Genomic DNA, 22,187 nt, shown 5'->3' on the forward strand with positions numbered 1-22,187 from the left:
TTTTATTTAGCCAGTTTTAATCATTTTAGTTGTCATCGAATGACTTTTTTTCACTTTCCATTCTCCACTACACATTGGTACTTTACATCAGAAAATCTAGCCTGCTACAAAATCCACTATGAATCTCAAAAAGAAGGTGGTGCGATGAATCTCAAAAAGAAGCTGGTCCCAGGAGGCCCACAAAGGAGGTCCCCTCACACTTGTCTGACACTAGCCTGTGCAGCTAAAGCTGCTGGGCTTCCCACAATGGCGTGGACCTCCCCCTGCCACGGGGCAGGATGAGGTCCTCACATGACAATTAATTGGTCTCTTAAGGGCTACAATAGCACCTGGTGGGCAGGCCATCCAACGACTCCCCCATCCCCTGAAAATTTCAGACAGGTTGTAGACGAATGGGTAGGCGGTGGGAAGAACATCTGTTGGATTTCACAAGCCCCCTGCCTTCAAACCTGCCAACGGGGTAATATAAAATCCAGCCCAATGTCATTTTTCACTTTCTAATTCTGATTCTCATTTAATTCATATTAGAATTCATCTCATAACCATCAAAGTTTTCTTTCCTGAAGTCTTGGACATCTATGCTAATTTTGGCCTCAGCCTTTATTCAAAGACTGAGCAGTGATAATGGGGAGCCAATAGTTCACTCACCCTTTTTTCATACTTATTCTTGGGATGTAGTCACTGCTGGCAAGACAAAAATTTATTGCCTATCTCCAGCTGCCCTTGAGCAGGTGGTGAGCCACTTTCTTGAACCACTACAGTCTGTTTGGTAAAGATGTTGCCACTAGATAGGGAGTTCCAGAATTTTGACACAATGACAATGAAGGAATGGCAACATATGTCCAAGTCCAAGTTGGGATGGTGTGTGACTTGAAGGAGAACTTGGAAGTATGATGTTCCCGTGCACCTGTCTTTGTAGGTGGTGATGCTCCGTTCTTTGGATTTCCTGCAGTGCATCTTACAGTTAGCACAGACTGCAGAGATGGTACACCAATTTTTTAAAAATTCATTTACGGGTTGTGAAGCCGCTGGCTAGGCCAGCATTTATTCCCCATCCCTAATTACCCTTGAGAATGTGGTGGTGAACTGCCTTCTTGAACCGCTGCACTCCCTGTGGTGTAGGTACACCCACAGTGCTGTTCGGGAGGGAGTTACAGGATTTTGACCCAGCGGCAGTGAAGGAACTGAGATATATTTCCAAGTCAGGATGGAGAGTGGCTTGGAGGGGAACTTCCAGGCAGTGGTGTTCCCGCGTATCTGCTGCCCTTATCCTTCTAGATGGTAGCGATCATGGGTTTAGAAGCTGCTGCCTAAGGAGCCTTGGTGAGTTCCTGCAGTGCATCTTGCAGATGGTACATACTACTGCCACTGTGCGTTGGTGGTAGAGGGAGTGAATGTTTGTGGATGGGGTGCCAATCAAAGGGGCTGCTTTGTCCTGAATGGTGTCAAGCTTCTTGAGTGTTGTTGGAGCTGCAGTCATCCAGGCATGTGGAGAGTATTCCATCACACTCTTGACTTGTATCTTGTAGATGGTGGACATGCTTTGGGGAGTCAGGAAGCGAGTTACTCACTAAAGGATTCCTAGCCTCAGACCTGCTCTTGTAGCCACAGTATTTATACGGCTAGTTCAGTTCAGTTTCTGGTCAATGGTAACTCCCCCAGGACGTTGATAGTGGGGGATTCAGCAATGGTAATGCCATTGAATGTCAAGGGGTGATGGTTAGATTCTCTCTTGTTGGAGATGGTCATTTCCTGGCACGACTATTACTTGCCACTTGTCAGCCCAAGCCTGGATATTGTCCAAGTCTGGCTGCATTTGCACGTGGACTACTTCAGTGTCTGAGGAGTTGTGAATAGTGTTGAATGCTGTGCAATCATCAGCGAACATCCCCCCTTCTGACCTTATGATGGAAGGAAGGTCATTGATGAAGCAGCTGAAGATGGTTAGGCCTAGGACACCACCCTGAGGAACTCCTGCAGTGATGCCCTGGAACTGAGACGATTGACCTCCAACAACCACAACCATCTTCCTTTGTGCTAGGATAAAAGCAAAATGCTGCAGATGCTGGAAATCTGCTCTGATGAAGGGTCATATGGACTTGAAATGTCAACTCTCTCCACAGGCGCTGTCAGACTACAGAGTTTTTCCAGCATTTTCTGTTTTTGTTCCTTTGTGCTAGGCTTGACTCCAACCAGCGGAGAGCTTTCCCCCTGATTCCCATTGACTCCAGTTTTGCTAGGGCTCCTTGATGCCACACTCGGTCAAATGCCACCTTGATGTCAAGGACAGTCACTCTTACCTTACCTCTGGAGTTCAGCTCTTTTGTCCATGTTTGAACCAAGGCTGTAAAGAGGTCAGAAGATGAGTGACCCTGGCGGAACCCAAACTGAGCATCAGTGAGCAGGTTATTCCCAAACAAGTGCTGCTTGATAGCACTGTTGATGACCCCTTCCATCACTCTACTGATGATTGAGAGTAGACTGATGAGGTGGCAATTGGCTGGGTTGGATTTGTCCTGCTTTTTGTGTACTGGACATACCTGGGCAATTTCCACATTGCCTGGTGGTTGCCAGTGTTATAGCTGTACTGGAACAGCTTGGCTAGGGGTGTGGCAAGTTCTGGAGCACAAGTCTTCAGTACTATTGCAGGAATGTTGTCAGAGCCCATAGCCTTTGCAGTATCCAGTACCTTCAGCCATTTCTTGATATCATGTGGAATGAATCGAATTGGCTGAAGACTGGCATCTGTGATGTTGGGGACCTCCAGAGGAGGCTGAGATAGATCATCCACTTGGCACTTGTGGCTAAAGATTGTTGCAAATGCTTCAGCCTTATCTTTTACACTGATGTGCTGGGCTCCTCTTCCATTGAGAATGGGGATATTTGTGGAGCCTCCTCCTCCAGTGAGTTGTTTAATTATCCACCACCATTCACGACTGGATGAGGCAGGACTGCAGAGCTTAGATCAGATCCGTTGGTTGTGGCATCACTTAGCTGCCTCTATCATTTGCTGCTTATGCTGTTTGGCATGCAAGTAGTCCTGTGTTGTAACTTCACCAGGTTGTCACCTTATTTTTAGGTATGCTTGGTGCTGTTCCTGGCATGCCTCCTGCACTCTTCATTGAACCAAGATTGATCCCATGGCTTGGTGGTAGTAGTAGAGTGGGGAATATGCCGGGCCATGAGGTTACAGATTGTGGTTGAGTACAATTCTGCTGCTCTTAATGACCCACAGCGCCTGATGGATGCCCAGGCTTGAGTTCCTAGATATGTTCAAAATCTATTTAGCATGGTGGGCATCCTCAATGTGAAGACAAGACTTTGTCTCCACAAGGACTGTTAGATGGTCACTCCTACCGATACTGTCATGGACAGATGCACCTGTGGAAGGCAGGTCGGTGAGATCAAGTATGTTTTTCCCTCTTGTTAGTTACCTGCCGCAGACCTAGTCTAGCAGCTATGTCCTTTAGGACTCGGCCAGCTCAGCCTGTGGTCATGCTACCGAGCCACTCTTGGTGATGGACATTGAAGTCCCCCACAGAGTACATTCTGCACCTTTGCAACCCTTGGTGCTTCCTCCAAGCGGTGTTCAACATGGAGGAGCACTGATTCATCAGCTGAGGGGGTAAGTATGTGATAATCAGCAGGAGGTTTCCCTGCCCATGTTTGACCTGATGCCATGAGACTTCATAGGGGCCAGAGTTTATGCTGAGGACTTCCAGGGCAACTCCATCCTGACTGTATGATACTGTGCTGCCACCTCAGCAGGGATGGTGATGGTGGTGTCTGTGACATGATCTGTAAGGTATGATTCCATGAGTATGACCATGTCAGACTCTTGCTTGATTGGTCTGTGAGACAGCTCTCCCAATTTTGGCACAAGCCGCCCGCTGTTAGTCAGGAAGACTTTTCAAGGTTTAGAGGGCTGGGTTTGCCATTGTCGTTTCCGGTGCCTAGGTCGATGCCGGGTGGTCTGTCTGGTTTCATTCCTTTTTAGCAGCTTGATACAACTGAGTGGCTTACTAGGTCATTTCAGAGGGCATTTAAGCGTCAATCACATTACTGCGGATCAGGAGTCACATGTAGACCAGAGAAGATGTGCTTTTACGACAATCGGCAATGGTTTCATGGTTACCATCAGACTTTTAATTCCAGATTTCTGTTAAATTGAAATTCCGCCATCTGAACCCAGGATTACCAGTCCAGTGACAGTGCCACTGCCTCCATAGGCCAAGATCAGTAATCAGTATTGGTTAATATTAAATTTAGCATTTACTTTATAATCTGTTTCACATTAAAAAACAATCAAAGTAACTTATTACAGGCAATTTCAGAGAGGGTATTCCCTACCTTACCTGATTGTCTTCCCTCAGGAATATTGAAATTACTCTTTATCATCATGATAGTCTGATGAACTCTACCTGTTTAATTTTAACTAGCGGTCAATCACATTTGGCAGCTATTATTAATAGCCTTATCCTTATTTCATTTCTATCCAGTTGCTACAGCCATCTTTGATTTTACTGTTATACCTGCCCTCTTGAGTAATATGGCATCATCCCATGTCAACAATGCCATTCTCTAAACATTTAAGTTAAGGCCAGATAACTTTTAAAAATAGTTAGGAGTTTAATGAAGCATCTGGTCACTTTCTAGACCATGTTTGAAACAGTAATTTTCCAGGGAGCCTCAGTCTACTTCACTACAGTTAGGTTGGACCCATCCAGATTTACCCTGAAAATCTAGTGTTGGAAACCGCTTCACAGTAACATTACGCCTACATTGTAAATGCACCCTTAGATTCCACTTTAACATTCTGTTTCATTTTTGCACCCTTCTTGATGATCATCAACTAATCTATACTCTCCAAATTTGCTTTAAAAAAATCCCAACAGCTTATTTCCCTCATCTACCTATAAGCAATATATTCTTCCTCTTTTAATCAACTCTACCTTTGAAAACCCCAATGACCAACAATGCCAGGCATGCATCCACCCTCCCTCCATGGCTCCTCATGCCCCCTATGCCAAGCTATGGCACTGCACCCACTCCCACATGTCCCCTCATGCCCCCATGTCAAGCTATGGCACTTCCATGCCTGTTGACCCACTATACACTGTATAGAACCAATGAACGCTGTAGTGACAGTAGGATGTATAAATAAACTTTTAAAAAAGTAATTCATTCATTTCCACTATGTTAAATAGTAATGGTTGTCTGGCCTCTCAGCCAAGCCTTATTATGTATGCTTGGCTGAAAGCCCAGACATCCATCACTCTTCTCGAAACAACTGTGCCCCAGAGAAAACTTTGCTTGATTGACAGCTTTGGCTCTCTGATCTCCACAGTCAATTTCACAATGTTTATTTACACAAGGTTACATGGTTTCAAGGGTTTGTGGTTTCTGTTATTGATACTTTAAAGGATCTGGATGATTGACACTTTTATTGCCTTGTCATGAAATGACTTTTTTAAACATATGGAAAGTAATGAATAAATTAATGACTTTTTTACAGTTTTGTTTTACACAACCTACTGTCAATATAAGGTTCATTGGTTCTATACAATGTATAGTAGGTCAATGGGCATGGAAGTGCCATAGCTTGGCATAGGGAGTATGAGGGGTCGTGGGGGTTGGTGGAGTGTCATAGCTTGACATGGGGGCATGAGGGGCCATGGGAGTGGGCAGAGTATTATAGCTTGTCATGAGGGAATGAGTGGCCATGGGGGGGTCGGTGGGGGGCCTTACCTTAGCATAGGGTACATAAGGACCTTTGCAACTCACCTTTCAAAAGATCCCCTCATGCAGTCTAGGTTTCACAATTCCTCTAAGACGCTGTGAACCATGACTATTTAAAAACCTGGCCCAACCCCATGAAAATTGCGGAGGGGCAGGAAATACCTATCTCTACAATGGAGCCGGCCAGTTCACGAGTGCCGGGTGTGGGCTTTTCATGAGAACCAACTGCACCATTTAAAGATACTTCTAAAAATCAGACAAGGACTGGGATCGAGAATCCAGAATTGGGATTCTCCTGCCATTTATAAAGGGCTCCCAAGTCATCCCAACTTAAGTGAAAATTCAGTCCACTGTCTGGAGTCAAGTGCTTTTTTTATTTAATTCAGCTACGTCACCTTCACGGCTGCAATTATGCAATATGTCCTCTAATTTAAATAAAATAAGATTGTCTTTTCTACATAACTCAAAATTAAACTAAAATGAAACATTTTGATAAAAGTCAAATTTTAGAGATTTTTTTTGTGAAATGAAAAATTACTTATATTTTAATTAGCCCAAGATAGATTGAGAAAAAAGTGATCAAAGTGGGGGCCATTTTTATAATGTATCTTGGACTGCTTCTTAGATCCATTACCTTGTTGGAAGGGGGGCAGAACACTGGAAATCCACCCCATTATGTTTCTAATTCAATAGGGAAAGAAGCATTGCACAATTTCATCCTCCTGGGGAATAAAGTGGGGAAAATGACTGATATCTAAGGACAATTGGGAAATAGTAACCACAACATGGTTAGTTCCCACGCAAGAGTAGAAATGGTAATAAAAGATAAGGTAATGGAACAGGAAAAAAGACTCAAGGCCAGGAATTTCCTTGGAACTGCCATAACTTCACCAGATATGTGATGGAAATTCGCAAAATGTCAGCCTTGGCTCAGTGATAGCAGTGTCACCTCTGAGTCAGAAGTTTATGGGCTGAAGTCCCACTCTAGATATGTGTGCCTATCTAGTCTGGCATCTCAGTGTAGTGCTGAGTGAGTGCCACACTGCTGGAGGCTCTGCCTTTTAGTTTACAAACATTAACCTGAGGCTGCATCTATGATCTCAGGTAGACATAAAACAGTCCATAATGAAGGAGAGTAGGGGAGTTCTCCCAGTGTCCTGGCCAGCATTTATTCATCTTCCAATACCTAAAACAGATGATCCTGTTATTTATTTCACTGCTGCATGTGAGATCTTTCTGCATGACATTTGGCTGCTGCATTTCCAACATTACAACAGTAACAACTTCAAAAGGACTTCATTGGTTGTAACAACTTTGGGACATCATGAGTTCATGCAAGATGCTATTTTTACTCACATAGATGAAGTTCCTGTTGCATGTCTGCAAAGTTATGGTGCTGAGAACATTTCACAAACTAAGTTCAGTGAGCTAAGAAAGGACATGGTCATATTAACAGACAAAAAGGGTATGAATCAGGTTCATCAGTTGAAAATCTAAAAATATGAGCTGGATAGAATACAATATAAATATCTTCCTATAAAGTGAAACAGAGATGTACCAAAGAACTGTGTTCTGTGAGTAAATAGACAAATTAAATTGAAAGTCAAAAGGGAGGAATATAATAACACTGGAGCTAATAAAACAAATGGTAACTGTGAGGAATATAGAAAGTGCAGTGGGGAGGTAGGAGAAGAAATTAGAAGGACAAAGCGAATATGAATAAAGATTATTAGAGAATACAATAGGAAGGATTAAAAGCTTTTATGAGTATATAGAAAGTAGGAGAGTAGTTAGCAAGTGAAGGATAATAGTGGATGTGTGTGTCGGTGCACTGGGGCATATGGGGCAATTGTTAGAAATTGGTTCTGGAAAAAATACTCCAAATGCATAAGACAAAGAACAGTGACAGCACACCCCGTAGGTAGCTGAGAGATGTCAATGGAGATGGCAGATGCTCTGGCCACCATTTTCCAGTCTTAATTATGCAAATTATGTCATGGGATTGGAGAGTAGCCAATGTAATGCAAAATAAAAGCAAAATACTGCGGATGCTGGAAATCTGAAATAAAAACAGAAAATGCTGGAAAAACTCAGCAGGTCTGGCAGCATCTGTGAAGAGAGAAACAGAGTTAATGGGCAGAATCTTGTGCTGGCTGTGGGGATCTCGGCTGCCAGTTGAAGAGCCAGCGAAACCCCAGCGTTGCCTCTTTCTGGGAAGACCCGCTGGTAGTAATCAGTCAGCTGACAGGCCAGTGGCAGACCTTCCCCCAGGATCAGGACCTTGGGGGAAAAAGTCCCACCTATACAGAGTCGCCAGCCAATTAGAGGCCAGCAGCTCTTTTGAATGGCTGTGCAACCGGGGAGGAGGTGGAATGACAACCACCTGCAGTCCAGGACCCAGGCCCAGGTGAGTAATGGCAGGTGGGGGTTTGTAGGGTAGGGTCACAGGGGAGGAGGCTGTAGGGGAATCGGCAGCAAGGTCAAGGGGGTGACTCTCAGGCCCCTCCCATCCCCCCCTTTCACAAGGCGTTTGTGAGAAAAAATTAGGTGTCTACCATATGACAAAATATTGCAGATTGGACAGAACATTGGCAGAAATGAAACAAAAAATTAGAAGAAATAGGTGCTACTTAGATTTGAGAGTTGGTACTAGGTTGAATTTTGTTCTGGCATATGTCCATCGTTTGGATTTGGGTAGAGGCAACATTATCTTAAAACTTGATTACACAAAATTAGGAGGTCTGGTAAACATTGGAGGAGGATTAAAAAAGAAACTTTAAAAAGATATAGACAAATGACTGGAATGGGCAGATCAGTATAACAGTAAATGTATATGTGTATCAGTATATGTATTGGGAGGCAAACAAATAATGGAAATGTGCACTCAATTGAAAGATGTTGAAGGCATGTCTGAATAACGGAAACTATGATTTCAAATACACAATTCCCTGAAACTATAAGTACAAGTAGGTAAGTCAGAACAAAAGCCAATAGCTTTTTGAGATTTTATATATAGGAGCACACAATAAAAGAACAAAGTAATAATATTTTTGTACAAAAATTAGATGAGAGTTGGATTACTAAATGTAGTTTTGTATCCCCTATTATAAAATACACATTAAAACCATAGAGAACAGAAAACAGATGATGCCAAAGATGGAAAATCAGCCGAGGAGAGACTTAAGGTACTAAGTATATTTCTACTTGGACAGAGAAGACTAAGGGCAGGATTTTACAGTCGGCATGCGGGAGCGGGCCCGACACACTGACGTGTAAAATGATGCATGATGACATAGGGCGAGCGTCCCAACGTCATTGCGCAGTCCCGCAATATTTCATTTGGTGGGCACGCGCCCGAGCCGGCTGCGCGTCCGCCGAAATGTAAAGGGCCTTATTAAGGCCATTAAGAAAGTAACTATTGTGATTGTTAATGCTGCCTGTCCAACCTTGAGGTTGGCGGTCAGGCGAAAGGCCCAAGCGGCCTTCGCATTTTTTAGGAAACCTCATCCACAAGCGGGATGAGGTTTCCTAAAGCTTTTATTAAATAAATGAAAACATTTCCCTAAAAATAAAAACATGTCCCATCTCATGTGACACAGTCACATGAAGGGACATGTTTAAATAAATTTTTGACCCATTTATTTAATTATTTCAATACCCATTCAATCTCCCTGAGGCATGCCCAGAAGAGCGCTGGCCCCGACTCTCCCTCCTCCCACCACCCGCATAGGTAGCGCTGAGCACTACCGGTCATGTATTACGCTGGGTGGGCCTTAATTGGACCACCCGCATAAAATGGTGTTGCGCAGCCAATCGCGGGCAGCGATCGGCTCAGCAACCGCTCCCGCCAGCCGCCTGAAAAATTCAGACCTAAGAACAGAATTAATAGGGATGTTTTAAGTTATAAAGGATTTTTAGAATGCATAGGAAAAGATTATTTCCTCTGGGTATCAGTGATGAGAGGCCATCCATTTCAAATTATCACTAAGAGATTGAGAAGAGTGATTAGGAATTTTTTTTCTATGCAGAAAACTATCAAAGCATTGAATGCTTTGCCACAGGGAGTTTTTGAATTTTTTATGGGGAACTGGAGAAATATTTGAGCAACGGAAGGTACAGATCTATGGGAAGAGAGCAGGCAGTGGGATGACTGTTAAATTGCTCTCACAAAGTGGTGGCACAGACATGATGGACTAAATATCCTTGTTCTGTGCTGTAAACCTCTTATGACTCAAAAGTATAAGGTTTATACAACAGGTATTAGCTATTTGGCTTTCCAATTTCTTCAAAATGAATCACACATGATTTTGCCCGTAATTGCAGCTAAATATCACACTTAGGGAAGAATTAGCCCACCCTTTGGCAGGCAACTGATACAAGTATTTAAACTGATTTCAATAATTTTGTTGAAACCTTTCACTTTATTAACCAAACTGAGGTGTATTGAAATAAATACATAAAATCATGGTAGTACTCAGTACCCAGTAGGTTAGGCACCATCTGTGGTGAGAGAAACAGAGTTAAAAGATTTAGGTTGATGATCTTTCATCAGAACTAAGGACTGAATCTTACAGGGTGGGAGGTTGGTGTATTGCTCGCCTGCTGTGAGAAATGTCGGTCCTGAACCAACCAACATTAAACAAGGCCGCCCCACAGCCGTAACACACTCCATGTGGCCTTAATGAGGTGAGGATAGGATTTCCGGCCCTCAGTGGGAGGAAGTCCTGCCCTTGAGAACTGGTAACCAATCTGATTGACCGTCAGCTCTAGCAATCCAAGCAGTGCCAGAACTCAATAGTGGGTGCTGCTCGGACTGCAAGTAATCCCCAGGATGAAGAGGACATGGCCTCCAGAGCAAGTTAAGTCTGGGGTACTGGATAGGGATGGATCAGGGTTCCTAGAAGGTAGGGTGGGGGTGGTGGAGGGAGGCAGGTTTTGTTGGCCAGGTGGGAAGTAACAAAGCTGGGGTAGGTAACATCTTGGATTTCACTGAGCGGCTGCGGGACATTCTGAAGGGCAGGGTGAATAGCCAGAGGTCGTGATCCATATCAGTACCAACGACATAGGTAAAAAGAGGGAAGAATTAGCCCACCCTTTGGCAGGCAGCTATATAGGAAGCTAGGAAATAAATTAAAAAGCAGGACCTCAAAGGTAGTAATCTCAGGATTACTCCCAGTGCCACATGCTGGTGAGATCAGGAATAGGAGAATAGACTGGATGAATGCGTGGCTGGAGAGATGGTGTAGGAGGGAGGGATTTAGATTCCTGAGGCATTGGGACCAGTTCTAGGGAAGATGGGACCTGTACAAATTTGTACCCCAGCAGGACCAGGATCAATATCATCGCAGGGTATTTGCTAGTATTGTGGGTGAGGGTATAAACTAGAGTGGCAGGGGGATGGGAACTTGAGTGGGGAGACGCAAGAGAGGGAAACAAAGATAAAAATGAAAGACAGAATAGTAGAAAGCAAAAGTGGAAGGCAGAGGAAACGAAGTTAGCAGCAAATAGGGCCATAGCACAAAAGGAATGTGTAAAACTGGTAAAAAGACAAGTCTAAAGGCTGTATCTGAATGCATGGATCATTCACAATAAGGTAGACAAATTAACAGCGCAAATAAATGTAAACGGGTACAATAAAATTGCGATCACAGAGACATGGTGCAGGGTGAACAAGGCTGGGAACTGAATATCAAAGCGCACTCTATATTTAGGATGGACAGGAAAAAAGGAAAGGGAGGCGGTATGGCATTGTTAGTTAAGGATGAAACCAGTGCAATAGTGCGAGAGGATATTGGCTCAGAAAATCTGGATGTAGAATCAGTCTGGGTGGAGCCAAGAAGCAACAGGGGGCGGAAAACATCAGTTGGAGTGTCTATAGACCTCCAGACAGTAGTGATAAGGTAGGGGACAGTATTAAACAGGAAATTAGAGATGCATGTAACAAGGATGCTGCAGTAATCATGGGTGACTTTAATCTACAAATAGGCTGGGCAAACTAAAATGACAATAATACTGTGGCAGTTTAATTCCTGGAGTGTGCACAAGATGGTTTTTTAGACCAGTATGTCAAGGAACCAACTAGGGAACAGGCTATCCTAGATTTGTAACTGTGCAATGAGAAGGGGTTCATTAATAATCTTGTGGTGTGGGGTCCTTTAGGGAACAGTGACCATGACATGATAGAATTCTTCCTTAGGTTGGAAAGTGAAGTAGTCCAACCCAAAACTGGGGTTCTATGCCTAAACAAAGGAAACGACGAAGGTATGGAGCGTGAGTTAGCTAAGATAGATTGGAAATTTAATTACAAGGTGGATAGGGAATGGCTAATATTTAAGGAATGAATGTATGTATTGCAACAGTTATATATCTGTTTCTGGTGCAAAAACATAATAGGACAAGTGGCAGGGCATGGCTAACAAAAGAAATTATGGATAGTATTAGATCCAAAGAGGAGTCATATAAAGCTGCTAGAAAATGTAGCAAGCCTGAGGATTGGGAGGAGTTTAGAATTCAGTAAAGGATGACTAAGAGATTGATTAAGAGGGGAAAAATAGAGTATGAGAGTAAACTTGCAAGGAACATAAACGTGGACTGTAAAAGTTTCTATAAGTTTGTAAATAGAAAAAGATTGGTGAAGACAAATGTATGTCCCTTACAGTCCAAAGCAGGAGAATTTATAATAGAGAACAAGGAAATAGCAGAGCAATTAAACAACTACTTTAGTTCTGTCTTCACAGAGGAAGACACAAATAACTTCCCAGAAATACGAGAGAACCAAAGGTCCAGTGAGAAGGAGGAATTGAAGGAAATTAGTATTACTAAAATAACAGTGCTGGAGAAATTAATGGGACTAAAGCCGATAAATCACCAGGGCCTGATAATCTACATCCCAGGGTAGTAAAGGAGGTGCCCATGGAAATAGTGGATGCTTTGGCTGTCATCTTCCAAAGTTCTGTAGATTCTGGAACAGTCCCGGCAGATTGGAGGGAGGGAAAAAACAGGGAATTTCAGACCAGTTAGCCTAACATCAGTGATAGGGAAAATGCTAGAGTGTATTATAAAGGATGTGATAACAGGACACTTAGAAAATATCAATGGGATTAGATAAAGTCAACATGGATTTATGAAAGGAAAATCATGTTTGACAAACCTACTGGAGTTTTTTGAGGACGTAATTAGCAGAACAGATCAGGGAGAACCAGTGGATTTTCAGAAAGCTTTTGATAAAGTCGCACGTAAGAGCTTAGTGCGCAAAATTAAAACACATGGGATTAGGGGTAATATATTGGCTTGGATTGAGAATTGGTTAGCAAATAGGAAACAGAGAGTAGGAATAAATGGGTCTTTTTTGGAATGGCAAGCGATGATGACTAGTGGGGTACTGCATGGATCAGTGCTTGGGCCCCAGCTGTTCACAATGTATATCAATGATTTGGATGAGGAAACCAAATGTAATATTTCCAAGTTTGCTGATGACACAAAACTAGGTGGGAATGTGAGTGGCGAGGAGGATGTAAAGAGGCTTCAAGACGATTTAGACAAGTTGAGTGAGTGGTAAATACATGGCAAATGTGGATAAGTGAAGTTATCCACTTTGGTAGGAAAAACAGAATGGCAGAATATTATTTAAATGGTGATAGATTGGGAAATGTTGATGTACAAAGGGACCTGGATGTCCTTGTACACCAATCACTGAAAGCAAGCCTGCAGATGCAGCAAGCAGTTAAGAGGCAAATGGCATGTTGGCCTTCATTGCAAAAAGCCTGAATACAGGAGGCCTTACTGCAGCTGTACAGAGCCTTGTTGGGACCACACCTGGGATACTCTGTGCAGTTTTGATCTCCTTACTTAAGAAAGGGTATACTTGTCATAAAGGGAGTGCAGCGAAGGTTCACCAGACTAATTCCTGGGATGAAAACAAAAAACTACTGCGGATGCTGGAAATCCAAAACAAAAACAGAATTACCTGGAAAAACTCAGCAGGTCTGGCAGCATCGGTGGAGAAGAAAAGAGTCGACGTTTCGGGTCCACATGACCCTTCAACAGAACTGTTGAAGGGTCATGTGGACTCGAAACGTCGACTCTTTTCTTCTCCACCGATGCTGCCAGACCTGCTGAGTTTTTCCAGGTAATTCTGTTAATTCCTAGGATGGCAGGATTGTCATATGAGGAGAGATTGGGTCGACTAGGCTTGTATTCACTGGAGTTTAGAAGAATGAGAGGGGATCTCATTGAAACGTATAAAATTCTGACATGGCTGTACAGTCTGGATGCCGGGATGATGTTTCCTCTGGTAAGGGGGGGGTGTCTAGAACAAGGGGTCACAATCTCAGGATACCGGGTAGGCCATTTAGGACCAAGATGAGGAGAAACGTCTACACTCAGCGGCTGGTGAACCTGTGGAATTCTCTACCACAGAGGGCTATGGAGGGCAAGTCACTGAATATATTCAAGAAGCAAATAAATAGATTTCTAGACTCAAGGCATCAAGGGGTATGGGGAGAACGCAGGAATATGGCATTGAGATAGCGGATCAGCCGTGATCACATTGAATGGCGGAGCAGGCTCAAAGGCTGAATGACCTATTCCTTTTATTTTTCTATGTTTGTAATTTCCTGTTAAAAATGGCGGGTGGGCTGCCAATTTCAGTGCCCACCCACCCACTCTTTTATGAGGATAGGCGGGAAGGTGGTGGGCTAGCCACCTGTGATATTTTATGTGCCTCCCTACCAAAAACATATCCGGTGGTAGTGGTTGGCGGGGAGGGGCATAAAATCCAGCCCTGGGTTTATTGAGATGGTTTATTAGAACTCAAGTTTATTGAGATGAATGTGTTTAAGTAAACAATAGCCTAGGAATTGATATTACCAATATTAGTGAGAAATTGTTTAATGTATTAATGTAACATTCCTTTGTATTTCAATGTAGTCCAGTTAAAATAAACTGTATTAAGATAGCAGTCAAAGGAATGTTATATAGGTTATATATGTTAGGCTGTTCATATCAATGGTAATTTCTAAGCTACTAATTTAGTAGTTAATACACTGTACATAAATCAAGTATGTCAATTGATTAAACTTGTGTTAAACCTACAATCCTGAAATAAGCTGTATTTATTTATCTCTGTGTTTTTTGCTCCACAGTCCTGGTACTTGGGCTAGTTTGGTCCCATTCCAAGTGTCAAATGGGACGACCATCCTGCCAACGAATGTTCAGAATTACAGTTTAAATTTCATCAGTGAACCGTTCCTCCAAGCAGAAACAACAAACTGAGGACAACAAAGATCAAAAGTCATCTCTGGATCAAAAAGAAATGTTTTCGGAAACACAGACAAGTGATTGCTGCGCTCACAATCACCAAATTCTTGCAAGCTTAAAATCTGCATAAATGGTATTTCATTAAGAGGGTGATTTTAGTACTTGGATATGAGGTAACAGACCATGTCCAAGAAACCAGCCTTTATTGAACAATGGGATCCACTAGGGGACAGTTGTTAAATTTCCAGATCTGACAAACGTAATACACTTATTAGCTTTTAGATGTTTAAGAGTTTGCATGTTTAGGCAATTAGTGGGGTTCAGGTATCTATTTTTTTCACTCAGTCCAAGGGTAGTAAAACTACAGCCCAGTCCTCCTGATTGATGAGGGTTGACTTGTACGATAAAGGCTGGGTGAGGAATGTACATGTAATTTTGTGTTTTCTACAAACTGTTATCTGAGGGGACAAAAAGCCCACAAAGCACACAATTAGTCTATGCACACTATGCTACTGCAGAAAACAAAACAAAAAGACTTAGGTGCAGTTTTACTGGATTTAGGTTTGATGATTGGCTCACAAACTGTTTCTTGTCACTGAACCCTTTTTCCTTTCACTTAATTAATTAATGCTTAGTATGCAGATCCAAACAGAACAAATTTGATAAAAGACAGCATTTGGAAAAGCACCATAGTGTAGTTTTAAGCAGTAATAGTCCCTCAAAGTTTCAGATGCTTTGCAATTATCTGAATACAAGAATGAAGCTCACTGATAGTTTTATGTTGCCCTTAAAATATCAGTAATTCTTAAAAAAAAACACTTAAGAGGCAAGTGCAATTTAACATATCTGATTGAGGGGATTAATGTAAGTCCTTGTGCCCTAGGACTCTAAATTGAGGGGATGTAATATAACCTTTAAATAATTCTGAACAGTTTTTTTTGCCCCCTAAGAATGTGTATTAATTAAGGGAAAAAAAAAGAAAAATAGACACATCCTGCTGTGACATGCTTGCTTAGGAAGGCAATTAAACAGAATTGAAAATACTGCACTTGATTCCTTATACTCCATTACCTCTGTGGAGTTTAAAAATATATAATATATATATGTATCAGGTGTGTCAGGAAAAAAAGCATGGCATAAACAGTTTCCAAGAACACAAGGCACTGATGCAAAACAGTGTCTCATGGAGGGTGTTGGTGAACAGCACCACAGTTTACAAATCAATGGCGACAGGGATGCAGCCGCTAAGTTTTTCGCACTCTACCGAGTAAACACTATTTTTAATCACAGGGTGCCGAGTAATGCATGGTGCTTTTCTTGCACAGTTAGCCTTGCTATCCGCCTGAAAGTGCTAGTGGCAGGACTCCAGTGTGCATGGCAAGTCAATTTTGCCTCTTCTGTTTCTCTGTAACTCTAATAGATCTATCCTTGATTTGCACGAAGTTATATAGTCCACATTACGTGCCTTGCCTTCGAAATAAAACAGTGACATCACTGCACACGTTTGCTGCATATATTATAGCTCATCCTATGAAATCTACCATTTGTATGAAAAAAATTATTTTGTACTCCAGAGGACAGTGTGACATCACTAATTGTCAATATTCAAATACTTTGACTTTGTTATCTCATTTATAAAGCATATCATGGCTGTGTATAGTTGGTGCTTAAAATTTTTAATCAGCCAGTAATATTTTTCAGTATTTTTGGCAAGTTTTTTCTATTAATCTTTCATGTTTTCATCTTTCAATTACTTGTTTGGGGATTTTTGAACTTGTAAGAATTATGCAATACCAAGTTTTGTCTAAATAGGTAAAGCTTTTAGCTATATTGATTATCACAAGTTAGTATGCAGATTAGCTGATGTAAGCTTTTTTTTCCATTTTAATTGACCAAAGTTGGCACTGCTTTCTATGCAGTATGATAGGTCCTTACAAGATGGTTAGGGGAGGATGTTTTGGGGAGGGGGGACTTTTCTTTGAGAAGAACTCTACAGCACAGCTGTGAAGCATAATGCCATTCGCCAAACATAGGCTGCAAAGTAACTGTTCTGCCTACTGTGACAAGCTTTCAACTTGGTCCTTCTATTGACTTTCCACCTGGGGTGCAAAATGAACTCATTAAATTTTTTAAAAATTAAAATGTTGTAATTTTCACTGGAGACGGGTTTGACTTGAGCTTCAATCTTTATTGAGGAGCTGGGATTTTCTCTTGTGGAAATTTACTTTGTTAGAGCTCTATCGCTCTGCTGATCCCAAAACCAGAAGCAGAACTATGAGTTTTAAATTTTCCTTTCACGGTCCACCACTCAATAAGGCTCTTTACCCCCAGAGGTAAATCATTGTATCCACACACGCACTAATCAGTGGTGCTTCACAGATGAAATTTTCTTACTTTTGCTTTTCTGGTGTTCTGCTCAGTTAAGAAAAAGGTGAATTTCTTCCACTGTCCCATGGGACATAGTAATTTGGCTTCTTAAGGAGATTGGCTTTTATTTTATCAGCATCATAAGTTGCTGATTGTCGAGTATTTACCAATTCAACCATAGGCCTAATAATCAACAAATCCTGCTCAACTTGTAAACTCAATGTGATATTAAAATATAATTTTACATAATTTAAACAAAGGCACTGCTAATTAACTCTAAATTGAAAAGGATTGAATGCAAGTCTGTATGTTGTTTAATTGAAATTACAATTCTAAGTACTACCAGAAAACATAAAAATACAAATCTCAAGGTAAAGGTTTTTTAATGTCTCTGAATGTAATTCTTTCTAAAAAAAAGACTACTTAAATGGTATGCTGAAGAACTTGTTTCAACCTGTTTCATCCCATTTCAAAGTCTTTTTGTGAGGAGAGGAAGCTGTTGCCCCCTAGCATAATGAGAAGGAGGTTTTTTGAGAACTAACTAAAAGAGATGGGAGGGGTTTGCAACTCAAGTCGTTTCTGCCCTCCTCCTTCACCGGAATGCCAAATCTGATAAATTGAAGCCATCCCGTTCTATACGCACAGTTTCTGCCTTTTCCTGAAGTGCTTTGCAGTCTTGGCCATTGGTGTTGCCACTGAAGTGCATATCCCCAGCGTGATGTAAAAGTTAAGGCGCAATAGTTTGGGAAAATAAAAGCAGTGTAGGAGACTTGTACTGAAAAAAAAAATCTGGCAAAAACAAATAACTATAGCAATAGCTGTGGGAGTATGATTCGGGCATGGCAGCTCAGTGAATAAGTGTTAGTAGATTTGTTATGGTTGTGTAATGTGAGGGGAAACAAAGAGGGGTCTTGAAAATGAGCCACCTGCCTTGCAGACTAATTTGTACACTGTATAGTTTTGTTAAGAACATTTTAAAGTAATTACCCTTTTTTGTAATGCAAAAATTTTTTAAATTAGTTAATTGGGGGAAGAAATGATTATACTGGCTTTTGAAAGACCAGTTTATTATGCCATTTTTAAGAGAAAGAAAATCCTGTCTGGAAGCTGGACTTGAGTTAAAACTCTCCAGTTACCTAATTTATATATTAAAAAAAGACTGTCCATATGGTGAGCTTGTGTATTCCTATGCTTAAAAAGTGTAGGTTCCTAATTTTTAATCCAGTTTTAAATGGAGAAAAGTTATATTTTATGAAGGTTATTTTGTTGTATTTAGTGTTGAAAAGGTTGGTTTTCAGAAACATTTCATAATGTCAGAAGGAATACTGTCTTTTTTTAAGTGTGTATGGCCTCCAGTAAAAGTTTGTGTGAGTTTAAGTGTTGGTATTTATGATTAGAGTGAAAGTGCACAAGGGGTTTGGCAACAAATCCAGTACAGACATCCCACCCAATGAATGCACCCAGATAGGATTCCTGGTTGATCACAGTTGAAACACACTGCAATATGCAGGGAACCTATCTGGGGACTCTTGGCTGTGACACTGATAAGGACTTTGTTTTTGTTGCACACCACTGCATTGCACTTGCACCATACAAAGATTACGGAAAGATATCCCATATACAGTGTACAGTATTCTGTTTTTGAAAGGACAATGCAATGTTGCTGGCAGTTAGGTCCCAAGACGGATACCAGACATGGTTTACATATTCCTGTTAAAGTCTGCTGCTGATTGTAACCAGCTGTGTGCTTAGTGGATCTTCTTCCATTTTGATAGCAAAATTCGGACCTGCTTTTCTTAATGTGTAGCACATGCAAATTCAGTAGAAAGAAACTAAGAAAACTGAGGAAGAAAAGTGCTATTTAATTCTTTCATATTTGCACTTTTTAACTAATTCCACACATACCTCCCAAGCAAATTAGTTCTTGAATTTCTTTTTATTTTATTATTTCCGAGCATGCAGTTGGCAACTAGACAGGCTTCACTGGAATATGCAGCAGGACAGGCTACATCATTGGTTTAATAAAATAAAAGGAAGCCCAGACCACAGATGTTGCTTTCTTTTGACCTGTATAATGGCATTTGTATTAGTGTCCTCTCAGCGGCAGGAGGGTCTAAACAGATGCCATGGCAGCAACTTCTTGTACTGTTTCCATCCCACAGCACTTTTGCCACATTGTTAATAGTTAAAGGGGACATGTTGGAAATGGTCAATTTTCACCTTTTTGTTGCAGTTTTTTTCCTTACAGGATGTATTTAATGCAAAAAAAAGAAAAAAAAAAGTTTCTCTAGGTATGAGTCTCTGGAAATATGTGTTTTAAGAGTTTACTGTATGTTTAAATTTGCAAAAATGGTCTCAGTGTCAGTGGTGACACTCACCTCCCCAAAAGATGCCTAACCACTCTGATAAAAGCAGCATTTTCAAATCAAACAACATTGAGTTAGGGTCAGTTGAATTTATATGAGTTTTTTGGTAACTACAAACAATTGTGAAGGTCCTTCTGACCACTTAACTGAAAGGATTGGCTTATGATGCAAGATACATTAGTATAATAGCAATAATGGACTCCTCTATAAAATATTGGCCACTAATATGTTGCAGAGTGTAGGTTAGTCTGAGCACTTGCTTTCGTTCCATGGTATTATTCACATTTAATAAAAGCAAAAACTGCTGGAAACACTTAGCATCTGTGGAGAAAAGAAAAATGTTAATGTTAAGGTTTTACTCTTTGTTAGAGGCCTGGGGAAGGGTTATACCTGAAACAGTCCTTTGTTAATATTCTGAGGAAGGAGTAAACCTGAAATAATCCATTGTCTGAGTTCTGATGATCTCCTAAATGTTTCAGCGTTTTCTATTTTTGTTTCAGATTTCCAGCATCTGCAGTATTTTGATTTTCCTTTTATTACCTGCTTGTAATATACACATCAGTAGGTTCTAAATTAAATTTGCAAAGTGGTGATCCACTGTTAATGCCCAGGAATTCTATAAAACTCAAAAAGGCATTGTTTTTGTCTTAAGGACCCCTTTCTTGGAATGACAAGAATAAAACTTTAGTTGCGAAAGAAAACAAAGTGTAATAAAAAGTTTTGAGAATTTTCAAATTCTTGTGTAGATGTGACATGCAAATATATCTTATTAGATACAGCACCGTTGGTTGTGATCTTACAAGGGTGAGTAGTTTCATTCAGTAGACTATATAAGTAATTATAATGCACATGCTAGATAGACCACACCCTGACACAAAGTAATCTTTTCTCCTCCAGAATACTCCACCATACAGCAAATCGCAGCATCCCTTTTACCTCCTAAAGTCACAAGAATAACTAGTTTGAATTAAAGCAAAGAGTAAGAAAATACTTATCTCGTGCAGCCTGTTTGGACTAAAAATTCCAATCTTACTATAGAATATGTGCCATCCAGTGCAGTGAAACTAGACGTTTCCAACAAATTAAAAGCTGTTGCAGGGTCTTTGTGTTTAAGAGGCAGCAGTCAGGTCCACTGACACTGAAACCACTTTCATCACGAAACTGTTGTGTTTCTAAAGAAATAGCATGATGCATTTTTATTATCAAAACTGTGCTACAGGGACTGATGTGTATTATCAACTGAAGGAATCTTGTTACAGCCCTGGTCACTACAGTAATGTATGTTCCATAAATGGAGACCATGGAATGTTACATTGACTTATGTTAATGCAAAATAAGGATTCGAAACAAAAAAAAACCAGCATACGTTTACCAAAAATGTCAAACAAGCAGTGCCTGTTTAATCTTGCAGTCTCTGTTGAGTTCAGTTGTAAATCTATTCATTCAGACAACTTGTTCTGCAAAAGTGATCCAACTTGCAGAATATAAGGGTAATTCCTGCCCAGCTGTCAGCTTCCAAGAGCTTGTTTACCTGCTCCATGTTCACAGAGGCAGTTACACATATATATATATTGCATTGATGTGTGTAATAGCCTGAAGTTCCATTTAAGTCTTGACACTGCGCATTGTACAGATATTCTTTTCATCGTGAGTGTGGCTCCCAGTCAATCTGCAAAGAGCTCTTTCCAGATGGGAATTCTGAGAGGATTCTTACAATGTATTGTAAGAACTTTTTGAGATATTTCTCTTGAGATCAACTTTTGTAGGACTGTGTGTTTCCATAGATACATGATGCTACATTTAGTACAGTAGTAGGTAACAAGTAGTCAGTAAGTGCTTGCTAGCCACACACCAGAGTTGTTCCATTTTGAAACTTCTGAGTTTTTAGTCCCATACATGCAGCTCTAGTTGCCAAAAGGAACAACACAAAAACACTACAGACATTGTTCTCGTTTGTGCTCCCTGTTTGAGTGCAGGTGCTGGGATGGTTCAAAGCTGCTGAGATCCGTGCAAACGATCAACTCGTTACAGGGCCTAAGTCTTCACAAGTTTCAAACTGGTGTAAATTCAGCTTGACTTATGTGATTGTAACTGTTATATCCAGCCTATACTGCTAGCAGCTGCTCATACTGCAGTCAATTACTGGAAGTGGATATGTTTCCTATGCAAATAAAGAAAAAACAGTTTAAAAATAAAAATGAGCTATGCTACAACCATTGGTGTTCTCTCTCTTTGTTCATTTCTGAGTTGATTAGGTTAATAAAGTTGCGCTGGTCCAAGCGCTATTGGTTAATGAAGTTTCAGAGTTTAGGTATTAGGCACAAACCCAAAAATAGCTGTTTCATGTCCTGACTGTAATCGGTCAGCTATAGCCTTTAATTGGATCAGTTGAAGATCGTTTGGATAGAAATTCATCTTGGGTGGTGGCATTAAACTGATGGTATCAGATTGGCCACT

The 22,187-nt window shown here is 41.0% G+C and overlaps 1 protein-coding gene across 10 annotated transcripts in view; it reads left to right on the forward strand.

The window, feature by feature from the left end:
* Positions 1-21,943, forward strand: part of LOC144698817 (nuclear factor 1 B-type-like) — a 375,700-nt gene extending 353,757 nt beyond the window's left edge. For all 10 annotated transcript variants that reach the window (XM_078570524.1, XM_078570525.1, XM_078570519.1 and 7 more), the window contains one exon: positions 14,883-21,943. In XM_078570524.1, the coding sequence (XP_078426650.1) occupies positions 14,883-15,012 (130 nt within the window). In that variant the 3' untranslated portion in view covers positions 15,013-21,943. The remainder of the gene's footprint in view (positions 1-14,882) is intronic.
* Positions 21,944-22,187: the final 244 nt, after the last annotated feature.

This window comes from Cetorhinus maximus, chromosome 2, assembly GCF_964194155.1.
Source record: "Cetorhinus maximus chromosome 2, sCetMax3.hap1.1, whole genome shotgun sequence".
In the NCBI taxonomy this organism is placed as follows: domain Eukaryota; kingdom Metazoa; phylum Chordata; class Chondrichthyes; order Lamniformes; family Cetorhinidae; genus Cetorhinus; species Cetorhinus maximus.